The sequence below is a fragment of the Mirounga angustirostris genome, unplaced genomic scaffold (genome assembly GCF_029215605.1).
Source record: "Mirounga angustirostris isolate CCGP_5_RB_7025 unplaced genomic scaffold, mMirAng1.0.hap1 SCAF_1, whole genome shotgun sequence".
In the NCBI taxonomy this organism is placed as follows: domain Eukaryota; kingdom Metazoa; phylum Chordata; class Mammalia; order Carnivora; family Phocidae; genus Mirounga; species Mirounga angustirostris.
In genome coordinates this window covers 34,340,785-34,364,997 of record NW_026991709.1, presented here as the reverse complement: position 1 = coordinate 34,364,997, position 24,213 = coordinate 34,340,785, and the positions used below count along the sequence as shown (strand labels likewise).

Here is a 24,213-nt window from a genome sequence, read left to right as displayed (position 1 = left end):
GATAATTTTTTATAATCTTAGGGTATAACGAAGTCTTATTAAAGGAATACTATTTATGTTTACTTGCAAAACTAAAAAGAAATGATTTTTTTATGTCTGTTCTTTACTGAATTTCCAGTTGCCCAGTTATCTTATGAATTCAATTTGGTATAAAAAGTTGAAATTTATTCTTTCATTAAAACATTGTTGAGTACTTATTATGTGGGAGGTACTGTACTAGGTGTTGCCATACAAAGATAGATAAAACTTGATCCTTACCTTTAAATAGCTTATAGTAAAAAACAAATCAGCACAGACACATATAATAAGTGCTGTAATAGATATAGATTTAGGCTACTTGTGGGATGTTCAGAGGGGTAGTGCTCACTCTTATTTGGTGCACAAGTCATCTGTGGCCATAGTAACGCCGTGTAACACATTATCCCAAACTTCATATGTAACAACAGTAGCATTTATTTCTCACTCCTGTATTTGTGGATCTGCTAGGGGGGCCTCTGGTTTGTAGAGGTCTAGATATACTTACGGAAAATGATAGGGCAGCAATCAAGATTTTTTTGGTGGGGGATGAAGCTGCTGATGAGGGATAGGGGAATTGTTGCAAAGCATTATCAAAACTCATTGTCTAAAAGGTGCAAAGAAAAAAAAAGTGCAAAGATTGCTATAGCAGCAATTCTATGTTTCAGACTCCATGATGCAAGTTATTCCAGACTGAATGAGACCTCTAGATCCATGATGCCTTCTGACATGACTAGGTCTCTTTGATGTCTGCTCCAACCTCTCCAAACACTGTCTTCCTGAACGTTTCTTCTTGAACATTGGCCTTCTACCATACTTGCCCTGTAAATCTGCATCTAATTGTTCAATATCTCTGCTCCTTCACAGCTTCTAGGCCCGGTGAGGAAAAATCACATAGCCATATGGCCTGCTGCTTCCGTGGGTTCATGGCCATTAACAGTCCACAGAAACCATTTGCACACTCCCCAGCCCGCTCTTCCTTACATCCTCCGTAGGGGCTATTTAATTCTACCACCTCTTCCAAATCCCTCATTTCACTGCATTCCTCATTCTCCCTTAGCATAAAACCTGCTCTTACTTTTCAGAGATAGTAGAAGCCAACAGAAAGGAAAATTTCAGCTTCTAAACCATTTCCCTAAAGAGATCTATTCATCCTTCCCACATGCTTTCAATAGGTATTAGAAGAAATTGATGTCATGAGTCCCTACTTTGAATCCCACTCTCTTTTCTTCCTTAGTATGATAGATCCATATACCTCTGTTTCTCCCACCAGCTTCTCCCTCTGCTGCTTCCTTTCTCTCTGCATACAAACTTTTTCACATCTTTCCTTCCTTCAATATACTGGAAAACTAAAGACAATTCCTTCCTTAATTCTTGATCAGATTTTTAGAATGATATTGTAGATCATTGGCTACCAAACCTGTGTGTGCACAACAAAAAATTAGGGAGCTTTATAAAAGTGCAGTCCCACTCCTGGGTCTGACTCAAGGATCTGAGATGGGGTCTGTTGATTTCTAACTTTTAAAAGCAGCCATGTTGGTTAAGTGTCTGACTCTTGATTTCTGCTCAGGTCATGGTATTGGGGTCGCCCTACATCTGGCTCCAGGCTGGACATGGAAACTGCTTGGGATTCTCTCTCTCCCTCTTCTTCTGCCCCTACCCCCCTTCATGCTCACTGGCTCGCTCTCTCTTTTTCTCTCCTTCTCATAAATGAATGAAGAATGAATGAATGAATGAATGAATGAATGAATGGGTTTTAAAAGCAGCCATGTTAGGGAACTCTGGTCATAAATGAATCTGTACTGGCAGAGGTAACACTCACTATTAGTATGTGAATAAGTTTATAGAATTGTAAGTTTAAGGAAGTATGTATATACACATACTTTTATATATAATTCATATTGTGGAAACATATGTATGTGCATATAAATACCTGTATAGTAAAGAAAAAGAAAACTTTATACTAAGGTATTAATGTAGAGGGAGTTGGGTTTATGAGTTTTTTTTTTTTTAATGAGTGTTTTTTAAATTGTATTTTTTGCCTTTTATTCTACACAGAATACACATTTCTTTTGTAGTAAGAAAAAAAATAGGTTAATAGTACCCTCGTGCACATGTGTTCCTCCATTAAGCCTCCCATTCCCTCAGATTAGGTATCTTTTCTGTAGTATTTGACCTTAACTGCAGTCATAGATTGTGTTGACCATTTCTAGTCCTTTTGAATTCTCTTTTCTCTTACTTCCATTTTCCCTGTCCTGTTTCAGTAACCACCCATGCAAGAAATCATCACTGTCACCTCTAATAACCAAACACTGCTTCTTATCAATTTTAACTCTGAAATAGCTTTCAAATGCATTCCTTTTCCTCCCTATCTTTACTGTTGTGATGTAAGAGAACCAACTGATGTGGGTATCACTGACACCCAAGGAGGAGTGACCAGGAGTTTCAAATGTTCAAATGCGGGCGCCTGGGTGGCTCAGTTGGTTAAGCAACTGCCTTCGGCTCAGGTCATGATCCTGGAGTCCCGGGATCGAGTCCCACATCGGGCTCCCTGCTCGGCAGGGAGTCTGCTTCTCCCTCTGACCCTCCTCCCTCTCATGCTCTCTGTCTTTCATTCTCTCTCTCTCAAATAAATAAATAAAATCTTAAAAAAAAAATGTTCAAATGCCACTGAAAGCTCATGTAGGTTGAAGTCTGAAAAAAACAGTTGGGATTGGAAAGTTGGAGGTCTTCACTGGTGAACTTTGCCAGAGTATTTCAGGAACATTTTAGGGGATGAAGAAGTAGAGTAAGTGGAGATAGTAGTCAAAAAATAGGCCTGTCAGTGACAGGAGAAAGAGAGTGACTTGGACCGAAAGGGAGGTTTTTCTTCATTGTCATCGATATTATTTGAGAATTAGCAAGTATATCAGTTACCATCATATTTGAATGCTGAGAATAACAAGCCTATAGAAAGAGAATGTTTGAAAACCTCAGAACATGAAAAAATAAATAAAAACAGATAAAAGGAAAGAATGGAATCAAGAAGTTAGCCTTGAACAGGAGAGAGAGAAAAAAACAAAACAAAACAAAAACAAAAAGCCTCTTCTACAGACTAAAGGAAAGGAGGTAAAGATGGCTGCTGGTATCAGTTTGTAGGTTTGAAAGCAGAAAGCTGAGGGAGTTCTTGCCTGATGGCTCTATTTTTCCCTGTGAAGTTGAAAACAAAGTTTTCTGCTGCAAGGAAGGGAGTATATGTGTTTACCTCTCTGTGGACGTACTAGAAGCTACTCAGAAGGGGTCATTTTTTATTGTTCTCTCTCTTTTCCCCGCTCTCTTTTTCTCTCTCTCAATCTCTCTTTCTCCTCCCTCCCTCCCTCTCTCTTTCTCTCTCTGTCTTGCTGTCACTCTCTTTTACTTTTGTGGTTGTCAGCCGTATGACTATACACCAAGAATAATGATGGGATTATTGTTGACAGTCAAGGTTGAGTGTTTAGGGAGCAGCCCGAATCCCATGCTCTCAGTTGCTTAGCTGGGAATGGTGACTTGGTTGGGTAACTGCCACAGACCTGCCTAACAGTTTCAAGGCTTGCAAACATTTACTGTCGAGCTTTTTATTAATGAAAATATCCACATGCAGAATTTACTTCCTAAAACATAAGATTCCAGAAGAATAGCCTTAATTCGTAGCGCAGACATAAAATCTAGTTAAGAGCCCAGTGTGTGTTATGTGCATTTCTAAGGTAGAGAGATGCTGGACTGGGTCCAGACTGTTTATGTATGTCGTGCGTAAGAGTACACACAAACAGAAGCTGGAGTCAAGCCAGCGTGGGTTCAAATCCTGGCTCTGTCACTTCATTGCTGTGGGACTTTGGCTTTATTGCTCTCCCTCTTTGAGCTTATTTCCTCATCCATCAAATGAAGTCTGTATTACTTTATAGGACTTCCGAGATAATTGAATTAGATATTGAATGTCAAGCTCTGAGGACAATCTTTAACTACTGTTGCTGCCTTCGGTGTCACCAAGTCATCCTATTTTTTGTTAATGTAATGACTTTTATTACTTCTTCTATCACAATAAAACTCTCCATTCCTGTGTCATTCAAGACAGCATCTGCTCAAACCATTTTTTTTTAAGAGAGTGGGTTTTGTGATAGTTTTATAGATTTCTTTTCTTTATAGGACTCTTCAGAGTCCAACGTAAGTTCTGACAGCAGCAGCAGTTTGTATGTTTATGTTGGTAATTACCCATAAATCTATTGCTAGTCTGGGCTCCAGAAGAAGATACACTTTTTTTTTTTTTTCCTTTGCTTAAAAGCCTGTTTTCCCCCCATCTTCTAATGTGGTCAAGTGTTCTACCTTTGCAGAACCTTGAAACATTTAATCATTTTCTCTTCAAAGAAGTCTTCAGCTATCCAACTTGACTCTTTGTTCTACTTATTGACCAAGCTATCTTCTCAGCATTAAATTTTTATATATGTCTCCCTACATGGTCTTTCCCTTTACGATTATCTCTGATACAATCTGATTTTAGTGTAGGGCAAAAAGCTCAATAGAAATGAACAGATAAAGGCTATCTGACCTTTAAAATATTTTTTATTTTTCGAACAGCTTTATTGAGATAGAATTCGCATACTATACAACTTAACTATTTAAAGCATACAATTCCATGGTTTTTAATGTATTAAAAATAGTGTTGTGCAACCATAGCCACAATCAATTTTAGAACATTTTCATCACCCCGAAAGAAACCCTGTACCAACTATCACCTCACAATCCTCCCATCCCTTCCCTAGTCCTAGGCAACCAAATACTTTATATAATTTGCCTATCCTGGATATTTCAGATAAATGTAATTATATGTGATCTTTTGTGACTGGCTTCATACACTTGGCATAATGTTTTCAAGGTTCCATGTTGTAGCAGGTATCAGTACTTCATTTCTTTATGGCCAAGTAATATTCTACCACATGAATATGCAAAATTTTCTTTATCCATTTATTAGTTAATGCACAAGTATGTGTTTACCTTTGACTATCATGAGTAATGATGCAATGAACATTCATATACAAGTTTTTATGTGGATATATGTTTTTATTTCTCTTGGGTATATAACTAGGAATGGAATTGTTGAGTCAAATAGTAACTATATCTTTGACTGTATCTTTAGCTTTTTGAGGAACTTTCAACCTGTTTTCCAAGGTGTCTGTGCAGTTTTACATTTCCACCAGCAGTGAGTGAAGTTTCCAATTTACCCACAGTGTCACCAATAAATTATCTATCTTTTTGACTATTGTCATCCCATTGTGAATGAAGTGATAGCTCATTGTGGTTTTGATTTGCATTTTCCTACTGACTAATAAGGTTGAACATCTTTTCATGTGCTTATTGACTGTTTTTACATCTTCCTTGTAGAAAGATCTGTTCAGATCCTTTGCTCATTTTTAAAAATTTGGTTGTTGGGGCACCTGGGTGGTTCAGTCGTTAAGCGTCTGCCTTCGACTCAGGTCATGATCCCAGAGTCCTGGGATTGAGCCCTGCATCGGGGTCCCTGCTCAGCCAGGAGCCTGCTTCTCCCTCTCCCACTTCCCCTGCTTGTGTTCCCGCTCTCACTGTCTCTCTCTGTCAAATAGATAAATAAAAATCTAAAAAAATAATAAAAATTTGGTTGTCTTTTTATTATTAAGTTGTAAATGTTCTTTGCATATTCTAGACTTAAGTCTCTTATCAGATATATGATTTGGAAATATTTTCTCCCATCCTGTAAGTTGTCTTTTCACTTTCTTAATGGTGTCCTTTGACAAAGAAAATTCTTAATTTTGGAGAAGTCCAATATATCATTTTTTCTTTTGTTCCTGGTACTCGTGGTGCCATATTTAAGAATTGGATTGTGAAGATTTACCCCTGTGTTTTTTTCTATGAACTTTATAGTTTTAGCTCTTACATTTAAGTCTTTTTTAAAAAGATTTTATTTATTTATTTGAGAGAGAGAGAAAGAGTGGGGGAGGGGGACAAGCTGACTCTGCGCTGAGTGCAGAGCCTAACTCAGGGCTCGATCCCATGACCCTGAGATAATGACCTGAGCCGAAATCAAAAGTTGAGGCTCAACTGACTGAGCCACCCAGGCACCCCTACATTTTAGTCTTTGATTTATTTTGAGTTAGTTTTGTGCATATTTTGAAGTAGGGGTCCAAATATATTCTATTGTATGTAGAGATGCAGTTGTCCTAGTACTATCTATTGAAAAGACTATTCTTTCCCCATTGAATGCTCTTGGTCACCTTTATCGAAAATCACTTGATCACAGACACTTGGGTTGTTACATTGCTAGACATATTAGAAAATATTATTTTTCTTTCATTGGTATACTTTTGTAAGTGGCTATAGGGTTAGAAAGGAGACTTTTATAATTGCTTTCCTGATTACTGTAGACCTCTGTCATGCATCCACCCCAGGGGCCAATTCAGGTAGAATATCTTAAGTTGAAAGGTTGTGTTGTGTAGAGAAGAGTTTCTAAACTCAAATCTATGCTGAAGCCAGGGAAGTCAGAAATGGGTTAAGTTGCGATCCATAGTGATATAGCATATAAGAGGGACCTGGAGTGTGGGCTCTAAGAGAGCCTCCCTACTCCCACAGATATTTGCTGACGTGGAGGAATACAGTTCAACATTTACTAGTCAGTTAAGACATAATTGAGGGCCATTCTTGGCCCATGGGATGACATTGCTGCCTCTGATGACTGATTGTATTGCATTAGTACTTTTCTCCCATTCTTTCCCTTTCCTATTTCATGTTTTCTATGTTCTTTCTAAGCAAATATTGTACCACTTCCTAGCTTTATTAATTTCCCCCTGCTTTACTGTCACTTAAAGATTATAAAACAAAAGGATGGTCAAATCCAGACCAAAAACAAACCCAGGTAAAATGGCATAGAAATCAATAATAGAAGTCACAGCAAAGATAAATGCCATTATCTTTAGGTCCCAAGTAACATTTACTTTTGGTTAAGTATAGGTGGCAAGAATTGCTAGAAATTGGATAGGTTTTCAGACCCAATTGCCATGATAGAATTTAGTATACTCTTAACTTGTGCTGAACCAAGTAAACTAAAAATAAATGGAGAATTTAAAACAAATTATGTAATTTTCAAGGATATGGAATATGTACAAAGGTAGATCATATATCCAAACACTTTTTAGAACTGAGTTTTGAGTAGTGGGCTCTGAATGGAGCAATAAATGATGAAGAGGGGGCCCAGCTAGAAAGGAACACGTCAAGCAGAGCAACCTTGATTTCACATGTTTTATGTAGTTTTCATGCTGGATTTTTCCATAAAATCTATTTTGAGATAACTGAATGGTTTATACTATTAAAAATAACAGATTGGTAAATAAATAACTGGATTGATTACCACCAAATTAGTCCATAAAGTACACCACATTTTAAATTTTATTTCAATAAAACTAGAAATAAATGAAAAAGTTTGAAAAAAATATGACCCACCACCCAATTCTTCCCAAATAACAATAGAAGAAAAGAGAATAATCAAAAGTTATAATTATAGCCTGTTTTGAAAAGAAATGCAAACACTGTGTATCAAAAGCTATCTTTTGGGTGCCTGGGTGGTTCAGTCAGTTAAGCGTCTGCCTTCGGCTCCGGTCGTGATCCCAGGGTCCTGGGATTGAGTCCCGCCTTGGGCTCCCTGCCCAGCAGGGAGTCTGCTTCTCCCTCTGCCCCTCCTCCCTGCTTGTGCTCGCTCGCTCACTCTCTCTCCAAAATAAATAAATAAAATCTTAAAAAACAAAAGCTATCTGTTATAGTTAGGACAATAATGAGAGGCAACTTTTCTCATGTCGGTTCCTCATCTGATCCACAGAACACGGAAAATGATTTAAATGTCTGTTTTCTAAATTCTCCCAGGTATGGCCATAATTAATACCATTCTAGATGTATTAAAGAGAAATTAATTTATTGTATATAGTGGGTCTTTTGGGCCTTATGGCCTCATTTTCTTGGTGATCCCTGGTTAAGCGAGGCTGGCATGCCTTATTAAAATTATAATTCCCAGTGTTGATGAGGATATGGGTAGTTGAGCATGCTCATATGCTGCTGGTGGAAGTATGAACTGGAACCTCCTATCTAGAAAGTAGTTTGTTAATCTGTATTTAGAACCATAAATAAATTAAAATCTTATACTCTTTATTTGATAACTTTTTATAATTGATAACAAGGAAAGAGATTTGGGCAAATATTTTACACAGAGACTTCATGTTAGTTTTTAAATTTTTATTGCAGAAATTTCTTGGTATGTGGAAAAGTAAAGATAAACTTTGTCTTAGTCTGTTGGCATGCTATAACAATACTATGGACTGGGTGTCTTATAAACAACAGAATTTATTTCCCATAGTTCTGGATGCTAGGAGTCCAAGATCAAGGCACCAGCAGATTTCGTGGCTGGTGAGGATCCACTTCCTGGTTCATAGACAACAGGCTTTTTTCTGTGTCCTCACTCGGTGGAAGGCACCAGAGATCTAGCTGGGGTCTCTTTTGTAAGGGCACTAACCCTGTTCATGAGGACTCTACCCTCATGACCTAGTTACCTTCCAAAGGCCCCACCTCCAAATACCATCACATAGGTTCATTTATTTCAGTTTCTATTTTAAGGGATTTTTTTTCTTATTTTTCCCCTTTCTGACAATAAGCTTTCTAATTGTATGAATTGTTTACCTTGTTCTGTAGTCAAAATATAACAAGGTGCAATCCTAAACTACTAATCCATGTTATTCCTCCCTGTATACATAATCATTTCTATTCATTTTGGGGGGTTATATTTTCATGCTACTTAAAATCACAAGAGGGCGCCTGGGTGGCTCAGATGGTTAAGCGTCTCCCTTTGGCTCAGGTCATGATCCCAGGATCCTGGGATCGAGTCCCACATCGGGCTCCCTGATCAATGGGGAGCCTCCTTCTCCCTCTGCCTCTCTCTCTGTCTCTGTCTCTTATGAATAAATAAATAAAATCTTTAAAAAAAAATAAAATCACAAGAAACTACATATATTCATTTATCATCTCCTTCCATAAAAAATATCAGAAAATAAATACTATTCCTGTAATAAAGAAACATGGTTAATCCTATTTAAGTCACATTTGCCACACATGTTTTGATTATGGAGCCCTTTTCTTCCATGCATGCCTTTATAAACAGTTCAATAAGTGAAGCTCTAGATTATTTGATTTGTCCTCTAATTTCCAGAAAGCTACATTTCACGGGACTGAACATTGTTCTTTATAATAACGAAATATTAGTATTCAGTTGGTTCTGAAGTTAGAGGCATTCTTTTTTTTTTATTCTTATGTTAATCCCCATACATTACATCATTAGTTTTAGATGAAGTGTTCCATGATTCATTGTTTGTGCATAACACCCAGTGCTCCATGCAGAATGTGCCCTCCTCAATACCCACCACCAGGCTAACCCATCCTCCCACCCCCCTCCCCTCTAGAACCCTCAGTTTGTTTTTCAGAGTCCATCGTCTCTTATGGTTCGTCTACCCCTCCGATTTTCCCCGCTTCATTCTTCCCCTCCCGCTACCTTCTTCTTCTTCTTTTTTTTTTCTTAACATATATTGCATTATTTGTTTCAGAGGTACAGATCTGAGATTCAACAGTCTTGCACAATTCACAGCGCTTACCAGAGCACATACCCTCCCCAGTGTCTATCACCCAGTCACCCCATCCCTCCCACCCCACCCCCCACTCCAACAACACTCAGTTTGTTTCCTGCGATTAAGAATTCCTCATATCAGTGAGGTCATATGATACATGTCTTTCTCTGTTTGACTTATTTCACTCAACATAATACCCTCCAGTTCCATCCACGTCATTGCAAATGGCAAGATCTCATTCCTTTTGATGGCTGCATAATATTCCATTGTATATATATACCACATCTTCTTTATCCATTCATCTATCGATGGACATCTTGGCTCTTTCCACAGTTTGGCTATTGTGGACATTGCTGCTATAAACATCGGGGTGCACGTACCCCTTCGGATCCCTACTTTTGTATCTTTGGGGTAAATACCCAGTAGTGCAATTGCTGGATCATATGGTAGCTCTATTTTCAACTTTTTGAGGAACCTCCATACAGTTTTCCAGAGTGGCTGTACCAGCTTGCATTCCCACCAACAGTGTAGGAGGGTTCCCCTTTGAAGTTAGAGGCATTCTTATTTACTCTAGATTTTGTTTTTGAAAAGCACAGGTAGACTTAACTAATGTGTGTTAAGAGACTATCCCCCAAGAAATAATGCTGGAGGTCTCAATAAGATTATCCCCAGGGTACCAGCTGCCAGCAGAAGTTGAAGAATGGTGGGTCTCAGGCATCCAGTTGAAGGAAAGAATTATCTGGAGGAGAAAAAAAGAAAGAGATAAAAAAAATCACAGGGATATATGTCAGAAAGGACTACTGTCTTCCACCTACAAAGGCTGTGTGCTCCTTCCATAATCCTAGGTAGGGGCAACGCCATTGGAATTTCAGTTCTGAACATTGTGATTTCTTGGGAATAGAACAGATGCTTTCTTGGTATGAGAGAAGTCCCCAGAACTTCCATTTGTCAAGCTAACTTTGCATAAATCTAGGTAAATGCAGCATGATGTGAAGCTTGAAACAAATAACACAGTATGATGAAGAAGGGTGTTTAGTTGCTTTGAAGAGGTGATATTCCAAATATTTAACAACTGTAATAAGGGACATCCACTCAGATGGAAAGTAACTAAAATGTGCCATACAGGCCAGTACTGGCCTTATATTATTAGCCTTATCTGCTGCATTCACCAGGAATCTGTGTCACCGCTGAGTGTAGTCTGTGTGGCGGGGTTGGCCCAGGTGTGGACCATGTCTTCAGCACACTAGCATCCCCATCAAAGGTGGAGGGCTCTACATAGTAAGTTGGAACGATTTCAACCATACATAAGGAAATTTTGTATGAAACTTAGGAACTCAATGGAAATGAGGTGGCTAAGTGCTGATGAAGAGAAATACTTTACTGTGAGTTAAAGAGTTTGGAAATAGTTGAAGAAGTTGACATTTAAGAAATTTATTTGAGGATTCTTACATTAGAAAAAGAAAGGTTGTTGGGTTTGAGATAAATATAGAGTCTGTTCTCCTGATGCAGTGACCTTAAGTTAATGTTTGATGGCCTATGCCGAATGTGTGTTTGCAGTTCATATTAAACTGTGCATCACACATTGTTTCTTTTCCATATCTCGATTTGAATTTTGTCTGCTGGTCTTGAGTCTATGGCCAAATACAATCTTTTGCATTATCAAATATGATGATATAGTTTAGCCTCTTAATAAAATACCTATTAACATGTTTGCTTTAAAAATGTGTGAGGTCATCATAACTTGATAAATATCAAATGTCTTAGAAAATGTTATAATAAAATAATTTTTGCAGGCAGCAAACATGATCTTAAAATTTGACCAAAATTAGAATAATTAAACACATTGTTTTGGGTGTTCCTAACCCTTGAACCTGGAGATGTCTACATTATGGTAAGAAATGAGGCATAGAAAGGAAAATGAGGTAATATGTTAACATTTTAAAACTTTAATATTACTTTTCTAGATAAAAGACTTCAAATTTTTATTCATGATCAGTGATCAGTGGCCCAAACATTTTAACCAAGCGATCTCTTTATGAGAATATTCTAGAAAATGTTATCTATAGACATTAATAACTGCATTGAATAATGATCTTAATATATGTTATCTTTTCATGTTCAAATTTGTCAATTTTTGTTCCCTTACATTAATACATTCCAATTCCTTTATACATTAGATCTGTTCTATAATCTTTATCTCACTCATCATCCTTCTGGGCTTTACAACCCTATTCATTCCCAAATCCTGAATCCTGAATTTCATGTGAGTAATATTGACCTTGAAGGATTATCAAAGATATTTCTTATTTCAGAATTTCCTTGATCTATTGATTTAGAGCATTATTTGGTAGTCCATAAATCTAATTTAATTTAGAAAATCCCTCAAAAGGTAGGAGTAGAGAACACCTGAACATACCTATTGACCCAGGCAGTTGTTTCTAGTGTGGTCTCTAGGCCAGTGGCATCAACATCTCCTGAGAACTTGTTAGAAATACAAATTATTAGGCCACACTTGAGATCTACTGAACCAAAAGCTCTGTGGGTGGGGTGCAGCAATCTGTTTCAATAAGCCCAGGTGATTCTGGTATAAGCTAAAGTTTGAGAACCACTGAACTACAGAACTCTCAGTGTTAGTTCTGTGCTTGATAAAGAAGCAAACAATTGTCCCATGTGGTAATGGGCTATTTTTGGTCCTATCCTGAGGCCTACATAGGGATATTAACTATTTCCATTAAGTACTTAAATAAAGTTAATGCTATCTTGTGTACTCAGAATAAAAGTCATACAAGATTAAAATGAAAAATGTTTGAATAATCTAGTTCCAAAAGTATCTCTTTAGATCTACTCTAGTATGGCTTAGAATCATTTATCATTATTGCTGTTATTTTCAGTTATGTTTAGGAATAAAGTCTCATGACTTATTTCACAACACAAAAATTTCCCTAAATTTTGTCTTTCAACTTCTTATTTTGTCTTCCATATTTTTGTGAAGCAAATTTTATAAATACTTAATTTTATTTATGGGGTGCCTGGGTGGCTCAGTCAGATAAGCATCTCTGCCTTCGGCTCAGGGTGTGATCCCAGATTCTGGGATTGGGCTCCAGGTCAGGCTTAGTGCTCGGTGGGGTGTTTGCTTCTCCCTCTCCCTCTGCTCCTCCCCTTTTGCTTGTGCTTTCTCACTCTCTCAAATAAATAAATAAAATCTTTAAAAAAAATAAAAAAAATAAAATTTTTATACTGGTCATTTGATGTTTAATATTTGTTTATTTATTTTTAATTATGTACTTCTACAAGTGGTTCCTGCAATTATACCTAGATGTACCTTAATTCTGGTTCCTTCTTTCTTAACTGTTTAATGTAAAGTTTAATGTAAAGAAGAACAGGTCCAAATCCATTTTTTTTTAATTATTCTGTTTCTGGGCCTTAGATATATTTATCCCCTGGAGAAAATCTCATTTTATTAGCCATTTTGGAAAACACATTTTAGGGAGAAACAATCTTACATCTGCATGCTATACTGTGGAAGTGGGAATTTTTATTGGTGTTCGTGTTTCCAATAGAAAAAAGCAACACTATTTAATAAGGGAAGTTGAGTGAGGAAAATTCAGGGCTAACAGTAATTGGAAGAAGAGTCAAGGAGCTGACAGATTGGTAGTGGTGTGACTGAAGAGGAATTTGCATGGGGCGACAGTTGCCGAATGCAAAAATCTTCAGTTGTTTCATGCGTGTATGCCTTGTAAACCTTCCTCTCCCTTTGTCATGTGAAATCTTTAGACATATTCTACATCACTTATGATAGTTGGTGGAATGGATTTTCTTGGGGGTGCATATGTGAAGATGTTCTAAATTTTGCTTTCAAGGGTGATGTTTAGCAAGACAAATGTAACTGCAGTAAAAGTAAACACCCGAGTTTCCATGAGTAGGAGAGGTGCTAATAAAAAGAAAGTGTTGAAGATGATAGAAAAAAAAAATTCACAGTGTAGAATTACAAATAATCAACAGGTGCTTTAGGAGATTTAGAACTCCAAGATTTTATAAAAGGAAAATGTGATTCAGTAAAAGTATTTTTTATACAAATATTAATACTTGTTTAAATAGACCTTAAAAATCAAGTGACTGCAAGTTGAAGAACTAGTTAAACTGATATTCAATCAGTGATATTCAAAAGCACATTCATTTTTACATTACTGAAAACAGCTTTTACATAAATCTGCATCTGTAAATTACCCCTATAGTTGAAGATTCACTTTCAAAGTAACAAAATCTTATTTATAGTTGAGTTTTTAGTGAATCTGTATTATAAATTTATTCATTTTGGTGTACTATTACTCAATTTAACCTTCTCTTCAGGAAATATGACTGTTATTCTGAACATTAATTTTGAGTTTGGCATTGAGCAGAGCCTATATTAAGCATTCAGTTCATATTTAATGAATGAATGAATGAACTAATGAACTGTACCCTTTATTTTCAGATCTAACTAACCAGGAAAAGATCTGCTACTTGTCTTAAGTTTATTAATTGTCTTAAGTGATTAGCTTAAAAAGAAATTCAATAAATGTATGAAGTGTTACAGTACCTAGATATTCGTATTTCAAGCTTTTTTTTTTTTTTTCTTTCTAATTATGCCCTCAATTCTTTGCTTGGGTAAGGGACTGTCACACTGTATGTAGGTAAGATATATTTGAAATTTTAGGAGCAGGAGCATATAAGAACACAGAGCCTGTTGAGTTGTTTTTTTTAATATAAACCACCTTTAGACATTTTCAGATTGTCTTCATGATGAGGACATGATGAGTAGGGAAATGTTTAGAAGGATCTTTATTTAAATACTGGTTCTTACGCTCACTCTGTCCCCAGCATTCAGAGTGTCTGGGGGTAAAGATCCTTAGAACTGATGGGGTGAAAAGAGTTGGTATGTAAAGAAGGAAATCATGGCATAAAACAAGCCTCCTGATGCTTTTATTACCTCGTCGGCTGAGAATCTAATGTCATAGCACTACGGTGCATAGCATCACAGTGCTGCTTAATTATTTTTAGAACTATGAAATATTTTAGGCAAAAACAATAGGAAATAATGTAATAAGCATCTCTATATACACCGCCTACCTTAAGATATAAAATATTACAGATACTACTGAAGCTTCCTGTGTTCCTTTTCCTTTATCCAGTGGAAATCACCCATAGAATTTGATGTTTAACATTCTCATTTTTCTTTTGATATTTTTACTATATGCATATGTATTCATAAGTGTCATGTTATACTCTTTTGCATATTTTTAAACTTCGTATAAATGGTATTCTTCCATACCCTTTTAAAATTAACTTCCATGCTTTAGCTATTTGCACATATGTATTTGCTTTTTAGTTTATATTATTGTATAGCATTCCATTGTTTAATTATACCAGAACTATTTACTCATTTTGTGTCTGACTTACATTTTGATGGCTTCCATTTTTTGGTATTACAAACAGTTCTTCATTGAGCATTTGTGAATGCTATCTTGTGCACATTTGTCAGAATTTCTCCAGGCTGTTACCTAAGGGGAAGATTGTTGGGCTTTCGAGTGCATGTATCTTCAACTTTGCTATATAATGCAAATTGTTTTACCAATTTATACTCTCAATTGCAGTGTTATTTTATATCCTTGCTGACTACCTGATATATTCAGGCTCTTAAATTTTGCTAATCCAGCAGGTGGTAAATGGAGTCTCACTGTTCTTTTAATTTGTGTTTCCCTAATTACAAGTGAGCTTGAGCATTATGACATGCTCCTTGGCCATCATGTGTCCTCTGCTGAATGTCTTTGTCATTTTTCTATTGGTTTGTTTTCTTTTTCTCATTGAATTATAGACATTTTTCATATATTTTAGATGTTCTTTCTTGGTATATTCTTTATAAATGTATTCTCCCAATTGGTAGTTTGTCTTTTCATTCTGTTTGTCTCTCCATCCATCTATATGTGAAGATAAATTTATAATTTTACTGGTCAAATTTATCAGGCTTGTTTCTAATTTTTATTTTTGTACCTTGTTTAAAAATATACTTTTTATACCTGAGATCATAAACATATTTTCCTGTATTTTCTTGTAAACATTTTACAGTTTTGCCTGTCATATTTAAGCATCAATCTGTGCTCAGATGATTCTTGGGCATAGTATTAGGTAGAGATCTATTTCTTTCTTTCTTTCTTTTTTCCATAAGGATAGCCAATTGTCACAGAACCACTTATTAAACAGTGTGTCCTTTACTTACTGATTTTGTGTGCATAGGTCTGTTGTTCTTCATTTTGGCTTGCTTCCGAGATCTGTGATCTACCTTTCCTTTGCTCCCTATAGTTTATAACCTTCCACCTTTCTTGCTTGTGGCATTTCTTTAGCTTTTTTTTTTTTTTTAAGATTTTATTTATTTGAGAGAGAGAGAATGAGAGAGAGAGCACATGAGAGGGGGGAGGGTCAGAGGGAGAAGCAGCCTCCCCGCCGAGCAGGGAGCCCGATGCGGGGCTCGATCCCGGGACTCCAGGATCATGACCTGAGCCGAAGGCAGTCGCTTAACCGACTGAGCCACCCAGGCGCCCCTCTTTAGCTTTTTAACTCAGTTTTGTCATACACTTGTAGATTTGGATAAATGTAATATGATTTTAATTATTTTTCATAATTTTTTTCTGCCATGAGATGTATCTTGTCTACCAAGAATGCATTTCTTTTTTTTTTTTTTTAAGATTTTATTTATTTATTTGACAGAGAGAGAGCACAGGTAGGCAGAGAGACAGGCAGAGGGAGAGGGAGAAGCAGGGTCTCCACTGAGCAGGGAGCCCGACGCGGGGCTCGATCCCAGGACTCTGGGATCATGACCTGAGCCGAAGGCAGCCGCTTAACTGACTGAGCCACCCAGGCGCCCCACCAAGAATGCACTTCTGTTTTTTTTAATATTAACTCCCATTTTTGGTGGTGTTTCCTACAAAAGGACCCATCATTTTCTTTTATATTCTTTTTATTGATGGACATGTTAGAATTTGGAAGGACAATTGAAAATGTTGTAATTTTTAATTTTAAGATGCAAAAGGTAAATTTTCAAATACATTTCTTAAAAATAAATTTAAAATAACCTGCTTTTTTCTAAATGGCTGGTAGAGCATTTTGCTTAACACCCTAGAAAACTTAACATTTTTTAAGCAATTTGATTCTGTACAAGTGGGCAGCATATTATACTTTGTTTGAAATTCATTAAATGTTAATCATACCATGCAAATTGTTAACTGATCTTCTTTATTTTTTTTTAGATGATTGGAATCCATTTTCGTACCCATATAAAAAACTGGATTATGGAAAGTGGGAGCTTTATATCCCACCAAAGAGGAATAAATCTCTACTTGTACCTCATGGATCCAAATTAAAGGTACTTTCTACCCTCCTGTTTTTATATGAACTTATTTTCTTTTTGTTTTGTATACAAAGTTTGATTTAAAATATTAGAATGTAAACTGATGCATGATAATTATGGGAGAAATAGTCTAAATGTTTAAATAGAGGAAAATTGAAGAGACATCATCAATAAATTGTGTTAAATTGGGACTGTTTGGTAAGGTACTGAACTTATTAATTGTATTATTATCAACTTTGGAAACTTTATGTAAGGAGGGATTGAATAATTGCAGAAGTCTAGCTTGAAAAAACAGAAAGTTTAATAGAAAAATGAAACCTGTCTTCAAATCAGCAAATGTGGAGAGAATTTTTACCTATAAAGAGAATCTTGATAAAATTGATTTTGTGCGGGCGCCTGGGTGGCTCAGTCGGTTAAGCATCTGCCTTCAGCTCAGGTCATGATCTCAAGGTTCTGGGATTGAGCCCCATGTCTGGCTGGGGCTCTCCCTTTCCCTCTGCCACTCCCTGCTACCCCTGCTTGTGCTCTCTCTCTTTCCCTCAAATAAATAAAATCTTTAAAAAAATTGATTTTGTGATGAGCTACATGAATGGGGGAGGCAATACTGTCTGTTGGAGAACCATGCATTTTGGGGACATGATTTTCCTGGTTATTCTTCTTTCTGGTCTTTAACATTAAGACTGGTCTTAATGTTAAATTAAGCCTACTTGGGTTACCTGGGGGCCTGCCTGTCAGAGGCAGGCTGAGTGTCCTTCACATGCCCTCTGCTTTGGCTAACCATTATGTTTCTGTATTCAGGGTTTACAGAGCCCATATAGCTAGCCTCTCTTGTCTCCTCAAGGGAGGCTTGAAAGATGGGTTTCGAAAGCCTGGATTACAGATTTCAGGCACTTGATTATATAAAAGGTTATCTAAATCCTTTAACGTTTACTTGATTTTATCCAGTGCTCATAAAATTATATAATATTTCCATGTCCCCTTGTTTCTTTCCCTTCTTTGGACGTATGATTGCATTCAAAGCATTTATCATGATAAATCCTGTGACTGAATTATTATTTTTATTGGTATTTGTTACTTAACATTATTAACTCAGTTACTTAAAGTAAAATCAAAATGTATTGTATTTGTATGGTTGTTTTGCAGCTTTTTTTTTTTAAACAAATAATGAAATTTTACGTATATCAGAGAATGACTGAAATATTGCCACACATAATATAGTCACCAGAAGAGCATATTGTCTGGAATAAAGAGACATTTTGACATGGGATGGCAGCCAACGTTCCTCTTAATCTATAGTGAAAAGGAGAAAAAGTAGCTATAGTGTACAATAAGAGGGATTTACATTTAATATAAATAATCCCTTTCTAAGTCAGTATAAACTCCACGAGAGCAGGGGCTTGTGCTGTTTTGTTTCCTAACATTGTCTGTTCTCAATTGGCACAGAGTAGGCACTCAGGAAATATTTATTAAATATTAAGGCCGTTTTTAGGCCCAGTCTTTGAAAGAATAAGTCAAAGAGCTTGGTTCTTCTCTAGTTTATGCGGCCTGGTTTTGGGAAACTGTGAGGCAGGGCAACTGTTCTTGTACTGCTTTCAGTGTCACTTTAGGTCTTATAGCCATTTGTTCCGTTTTGTCTTTTGTTTTTAAGAAGTGAACTTACTAATTTTTAAAATTTTTTTTGCCTTTTAAAATTTCTTTGCCATCTTAAGTTAGAAAAATTTATGAACTCTGACACCTTACCAACTTCTTGTGTTAAATGGTGACTGAATTAACCTTGACAGGTTGTTTTCATACATGGGGAAAAGTAATTGATTACCAGGAATGAATGATTATTGATATATACAGTGAATAATGGTAAGCATTTGCATCTCCCATCCAACTCCAAATCCTTTATACTTTCTGCTATGGTCTGAATATTTGTATCGTCCCAAAAAACGTGTGTTAAAATCCTAATGCTTGATGTGATGGTGTTAGTAGGAGGGGGTTTGGAGGTGCTTAAGTCAGGAAGGTGTAGCCCTCTGAATAGGATTAGTGCCTTTATAAAAGGGACTTCAGAGAGATCCCTAGTCCTTACATCATGTGAAGATACAAGAAGTCTGCAGCCCTGAAGAGGGCCCTCATCCGACCAGGTTGGTACCCTGATCTCAAACTTCCAAATTCCAGAACTGCAAGAATTAGATTTCTGTTGGGTATAAGCCACCCAGTCCGTAGGATTTTGCTGTAGCAGCCCAAACAGATTAAGATGCTTTATACACTAGGTTATGTACTATACTATGCTTTCTTTTAAAAATTTATTTGACTTAGATGAGATGAAATGATCCTATGATTAAAAAAAAAAGTAGCTTTTACCTTTCACTTGGCTTTGAAAATCTATGTCTAACATAAAATAAATGTTCAGCAAGTATCAAGTAAACTGTTGTGTAATCATTCTTCATTATTATTCTCTAAAAATTTCCATGAGGATAATTAACTAGAAATTTAGGCCCAAGGGGCGTCTGGGTGGCTCAGTCGTTAAGCGTCTGCCTTCGGCTCAGGTCATGATCCCGGGGTCCTGGGATCGAGTCCCGCATCGGGCTCCCTGCTCGGCGGGAAGCCTGCTTCTCCCTCTCCCACTCCCCCTGCTTGTGTTTCCTCTCTCGCTGTGTCTCTCTCTGTCAAATAAATAAAATCTTTAAGAAAAAAAAAAAAAGAAAGAAATTTAGGCCCCAAATATTACTCATAGTATTTAGATGTTTCAAATGTTGAGGAAACATTTAGATGCTGTTAATATGGTGATATAATTAGTTTTTCATTTATGGGAAATGATATATCAGATTTTCTTTGAGGGAGGGGTTAAATTCTCTATAAAAAAAATCAACTAACTTGAGATTTTTGGCCTTTCAATTTGAAGTTATCCCCAGATAGTCTATCTTGGTAATTAAAAATCTTGTTTTAAATTGAACTTGAAAATTTATTTCAGTTCACAAGGGATTGACCTTTATAACTCACTTGAGGTTGTTTCTCTTATGAATTATCTGGTAACCACTAACAAAAAAAGAAATGTTACCTACCATTGAGATAATAGCTTTGTTTTCTCTGTAAAGCATTTTCAATTGAATACTTTGGAAGAAAATACCTAACTGCTTATGTGGTCATGTAAATGTCTCCTTTCTATGTGAGTTTACCAAATGGGAAATATTTAAAAAAATATAGTAAGGTGAATTAAACATTCAAGACTATAGAGATATAAAGAAAGACTACATTCCTGAAGGAAAATGAGACGTATGTTATTCATGTCTTTAATACTTTTTCTTCCTGAATGCTTAGCCAAATTAATGTATCGAAAGGTATTTTTTGTTGTTGTTGTCACTATTTTAAAATGTAATCTTTAATAGCATTGTTAAGTTTAAAAAAAAAAAACTTCTCAAGTTGTTTCATAGAAATGTAACATAATTATTGAGTGCTGTATGTCAGGTGCTATCCTTGATCTGTGATGCTTGTACTGAATTGTAATATATATGTGGGCTGTATGTGCTTTTAAAATAAGGTGCTATTAGAACAAAATATTGGTGGACAGTTTATTTATTCTGTCGTGGCAACAGGGGAAATAACAGAGGGGCAACAACATTCAAGCACATTTGGTAACATGTTTAGAAGTTGACCAGAGAGAGGGAAGAGGAATATATATATATATTTTTAAAGATTTTATTTATTTTTTTGACAGAGAGAGACACAGTGAGAGCAGGAACACAAGCAGGGGGAGTGGGAGAGGGAGAAGCAGGCTTCCTGCTGAGCAGGGAGCCCGATATGGGGCTTGATCCCAGGACCCCGGGATCATGACCTGAGCCGAAGGCAGACGCTTAAACGACTGAGCCACCCAGGCGCCCGGGAAGAGGAATATTTTGACCTGAGAGTACTACATGAATAAAAATGTGTGTATTGATTGATGTCCCAACAGGAAGCAAAATGTGCACTCACACACACACACACACACAGACACACACGCACAGACACACACGCACAGACACACACGCACAGACACACAGAAATAGGGCAGTTTGAACAGTGTTTTCTGTTTGTTTATTCGTTTGTTTTTCCAAAAGGCTGTTTTCAAAGTTGAGCATGCAGGGGATCCACAGGGTGGGGTGAGGGGGCCTAGTAGCACCCACATTGTTACCTTGCCTAGGCCACTGGGAACAAGGGATTAATTACTAGAACTCAGAGGGAGAAAGTGTTGGCCATCTTGAAGGAATCACTGAGCTTTGGTTAGAGACAGAGTTAATTTATTGCAACCTTGCAGGGAAGGAGCCAGGGGAATAAGGAAACAAATGCTCTCATCTCTCACTCGTCTCCTTCTCTCTGACCTCTTATTGGGGCTGCACATGGGCCAAACCCAAAGAGAAGCCAGTGTTCTGGGGAATATGGTCCACATGGGTCAGCATCCTGGGGCAGAGAGATGGGTAAGAAGTAAATCTGTCCTAACTTCATACAATGTAGCTCAGGAGGTCAGTAAAGACCTCAGGTCAGGAAAAGTAAGAGATCAGGGTAAGTAAACCGTTGGAGGCAAACTGTGAAGAATTCTTTTTTTCTTCTGATTCCCATTTTCTTTTCTTTTCTCATTCTGATTAATACCCAAATGACTGCCAACAACAATGAGAATTGTCTTTTTAGTGCTTAGGATGTTTGTGTATTTTAACTTTTCTTTGCCACTCAGTAACAAAATGGACTAGCACAGAGGTTTCTTGATACTAGGCCTTTAATAGTTTCAGGGGATTCATGTGTCAGTCATCACGGGATGTTATAACAAAATTCTATACAGTGGGTGGCTTAAACAACAGAAATTTATTTTCTCACGGTTCTGGAGGCAGGAAGTTCAAGATCAGTCAGCATAGTTGGGTTCTGGTGAAAGCTCTTTTCCTGGCTTGCATATGACTCCCTTCTTGCCGTGTGCTCACATGGCTCTAATCCCATCATCAGGACCCCATGCCATGACCTCATTTAAACCTAATTATCTCCCAAATGCTCCATCTTTCAATACTGTCATAGTGGGAGCTAGGGCTCCAACATATGAGTTTGGAGGGGAGCACAGTTCAGACCAGACCACATTGCTTTTCTAATGATATTGAGATGTTATACAATCGATAGGTGGAAAAGGGACACAACCCAATACCTACATTTGCAATTTTCTTAGATAAGACGCAATGAAAAAAAAAAAAAAACGGATTGCTTTACATTCATATTGAATTTTATCCTGGCGGTAATACTATGAGAGAAGGTATTATTATATTTTTTATTTCCTACATGAGTACACTCATCTGTGGACTTGAATGCAGGCTTGTTTGACAGTTAAAGTCCACGCTCTTAACCATTACGTTACAATGTCCTATAGGCTCAGGATTCACAGAGAAAAGGGAAAAAAGTGTTAGAGAGGAAATAAAACTGGAGTCACAGATTTAGCAACTCATTTTATACCATATTTGTCTTTGCTTTTTTTGTGTGGAAAGCATTATCCCCAATTTTCAGGGAGCTGAGAAAGAAGAGTATGGAAGTGAACTTCCCTGAGAAAAGAAAGGAGATAGGTAATCTGTAGAAAGAGTTTGGGTTTTAGGGGGTAAAATATCAGATTTGTTAAGTAAAGTGAAACATACTAATTGAGATCTGGAATGAGATTGCGAGGCAGAAGGATGCCATTGAGTAGTTTGGGGGCAGGGATGTGGCATGTTGAAAAATTCGTATCTGAATATTTGCTTAAGAAGGTAAATCTCATTTGTACTTGAATGTTCATAGCAGCATGATTCCTAATAGCCAAAAAGTGGAAACAGCCCAAATGTCCATCAACTTATCTACAGACAAAATGTGGGAAACCCTTACAATGGAATATTATTTAGCCATATAAACATGTGAAGTACTGATACATGATACATTATGGATGAACCTTGAAAACACTGTGCTCAGTGAAAGAAGCCAGTCATAAAAGCCAAATTTTGTATGGTTTTATTTTTATGAACATCCAGAATAGGCAAATCCATAGAGACAGAAAGTAGATTAGTGGTTGCCAAGAGCTGGGAGGGGATGGGGAATGACTGCTAATGAGTATAGGGTTTCCTTTTAATGTGATGGAAATGTTCTGGAATTAGATCATGGTGATGTTTGCATACCATGCAACCTTGCGAACCATACTAAAAACCACGGAATACTTTGAAAGGGTGAATGTCATGTTATGTGAATTATTTCTCTGATACAGTGAAACATTTGTATTTGGTCTTTGTCCCAGTTGCTGGCATACAGCTCCTAAAACTCTTGGGGGATGGGGGGAGAAGAAGAAGAAGGTAAATCTCATAAGCACTTTATCCTTCATTTCTGGAATATTTTCTTGTGTTATCTCTTTGCCAATTTTCTTGTCCCCATATTCTTTGTTCACTGTTTCAGGAATTTATAATATCTAGATATTGAATCTCTTAAGTTTTCTTATCTTTTTCTCTCAAGTGGCCCATCATTTTGACTTTCTGTTCTGCTTTAAGAAATAACTTTATTTTCCAGCTACTTTCATTTTAATAATCACATTTTTTTTAACATTTAAGATTTTATTTATTTGACAGAGAGAGAGAGACCACAGTGGGGTGGCAGCAGGCAGAGGGAGAGGGAGAAGCAGGCTCCCTGCTGAGCAGAGAGCCTGACGTGGGGCTCGATCCAAGGACCCTGGGATCATGACCTGAGCCAAAGGCAGACGCTTAACCATGGAACCACCCAGCAGCCCTCCCCTTTTTTTTTTTAACATTTCTAATAACATGCTTTTGTTTTCTCCTTTTGCATACATTCTGTCATTGTTAAATGGCCAAAGATACTTTTATCTTTTTGAAAATTATTGTAGAAGTTTTCTTTTATTTTCTGTCCCCAAATTTGCTTCTTACTCCTGACCCCCTACTCTCATTTTCTTTTTTTCAGATTTTATTTTGTGTTTCTTTTAGTCTCTGTCTTTCATTCTGCATGCTGTTTTCAAATGCCTTGTGATCCATGGCTATATGGTCATATTTTAGAATGAGGTAGGAAAAAGCATTTGAAAATCCTCTGCACATACACAGGGCCTTATTCCTGGTGAGCTTCACTGTTGGGTAGTCAGAAAGTGAGCCAGCTTTTAAATTGGTAGCAATAAGTGAAGGTTTTTCTTTGAGATCTTTCCAGATGAATCTT

At 36.9% G+C, this 24,213-nt stretch overlaps 1 protein-coding gene across 4 annotated transcripts in view; it reads left to right on the top strand.

Annotated features, from left to right (window-relative positions):
- Positions 1-24,213, top strand: part of GBE1 (1,4-alpha-glucan branching enzyme 1) — a 279,311-nt gene that overhangs the window by 74,780 nt on the left and 180,318 nt on the right. For all 4 annotated transcript variants that reach the window (XR_010407963.1, XR_010407962.1, XR_010407961.1 and 1 more), the window contains exon 3: positions 16,943-17,058. Coding sequence is in view for 1 of the 4 variants with exons in the window: in XM_054504127.1 (XP_054360102.1) it covers positions 16,943-17,058 (116 nt within the window). In the remaining 3 variants the exon portion in view is untranslated. The remainder of the gene's footprint in view (positions 1-16,942; positions 17,059-24,213) is intronic.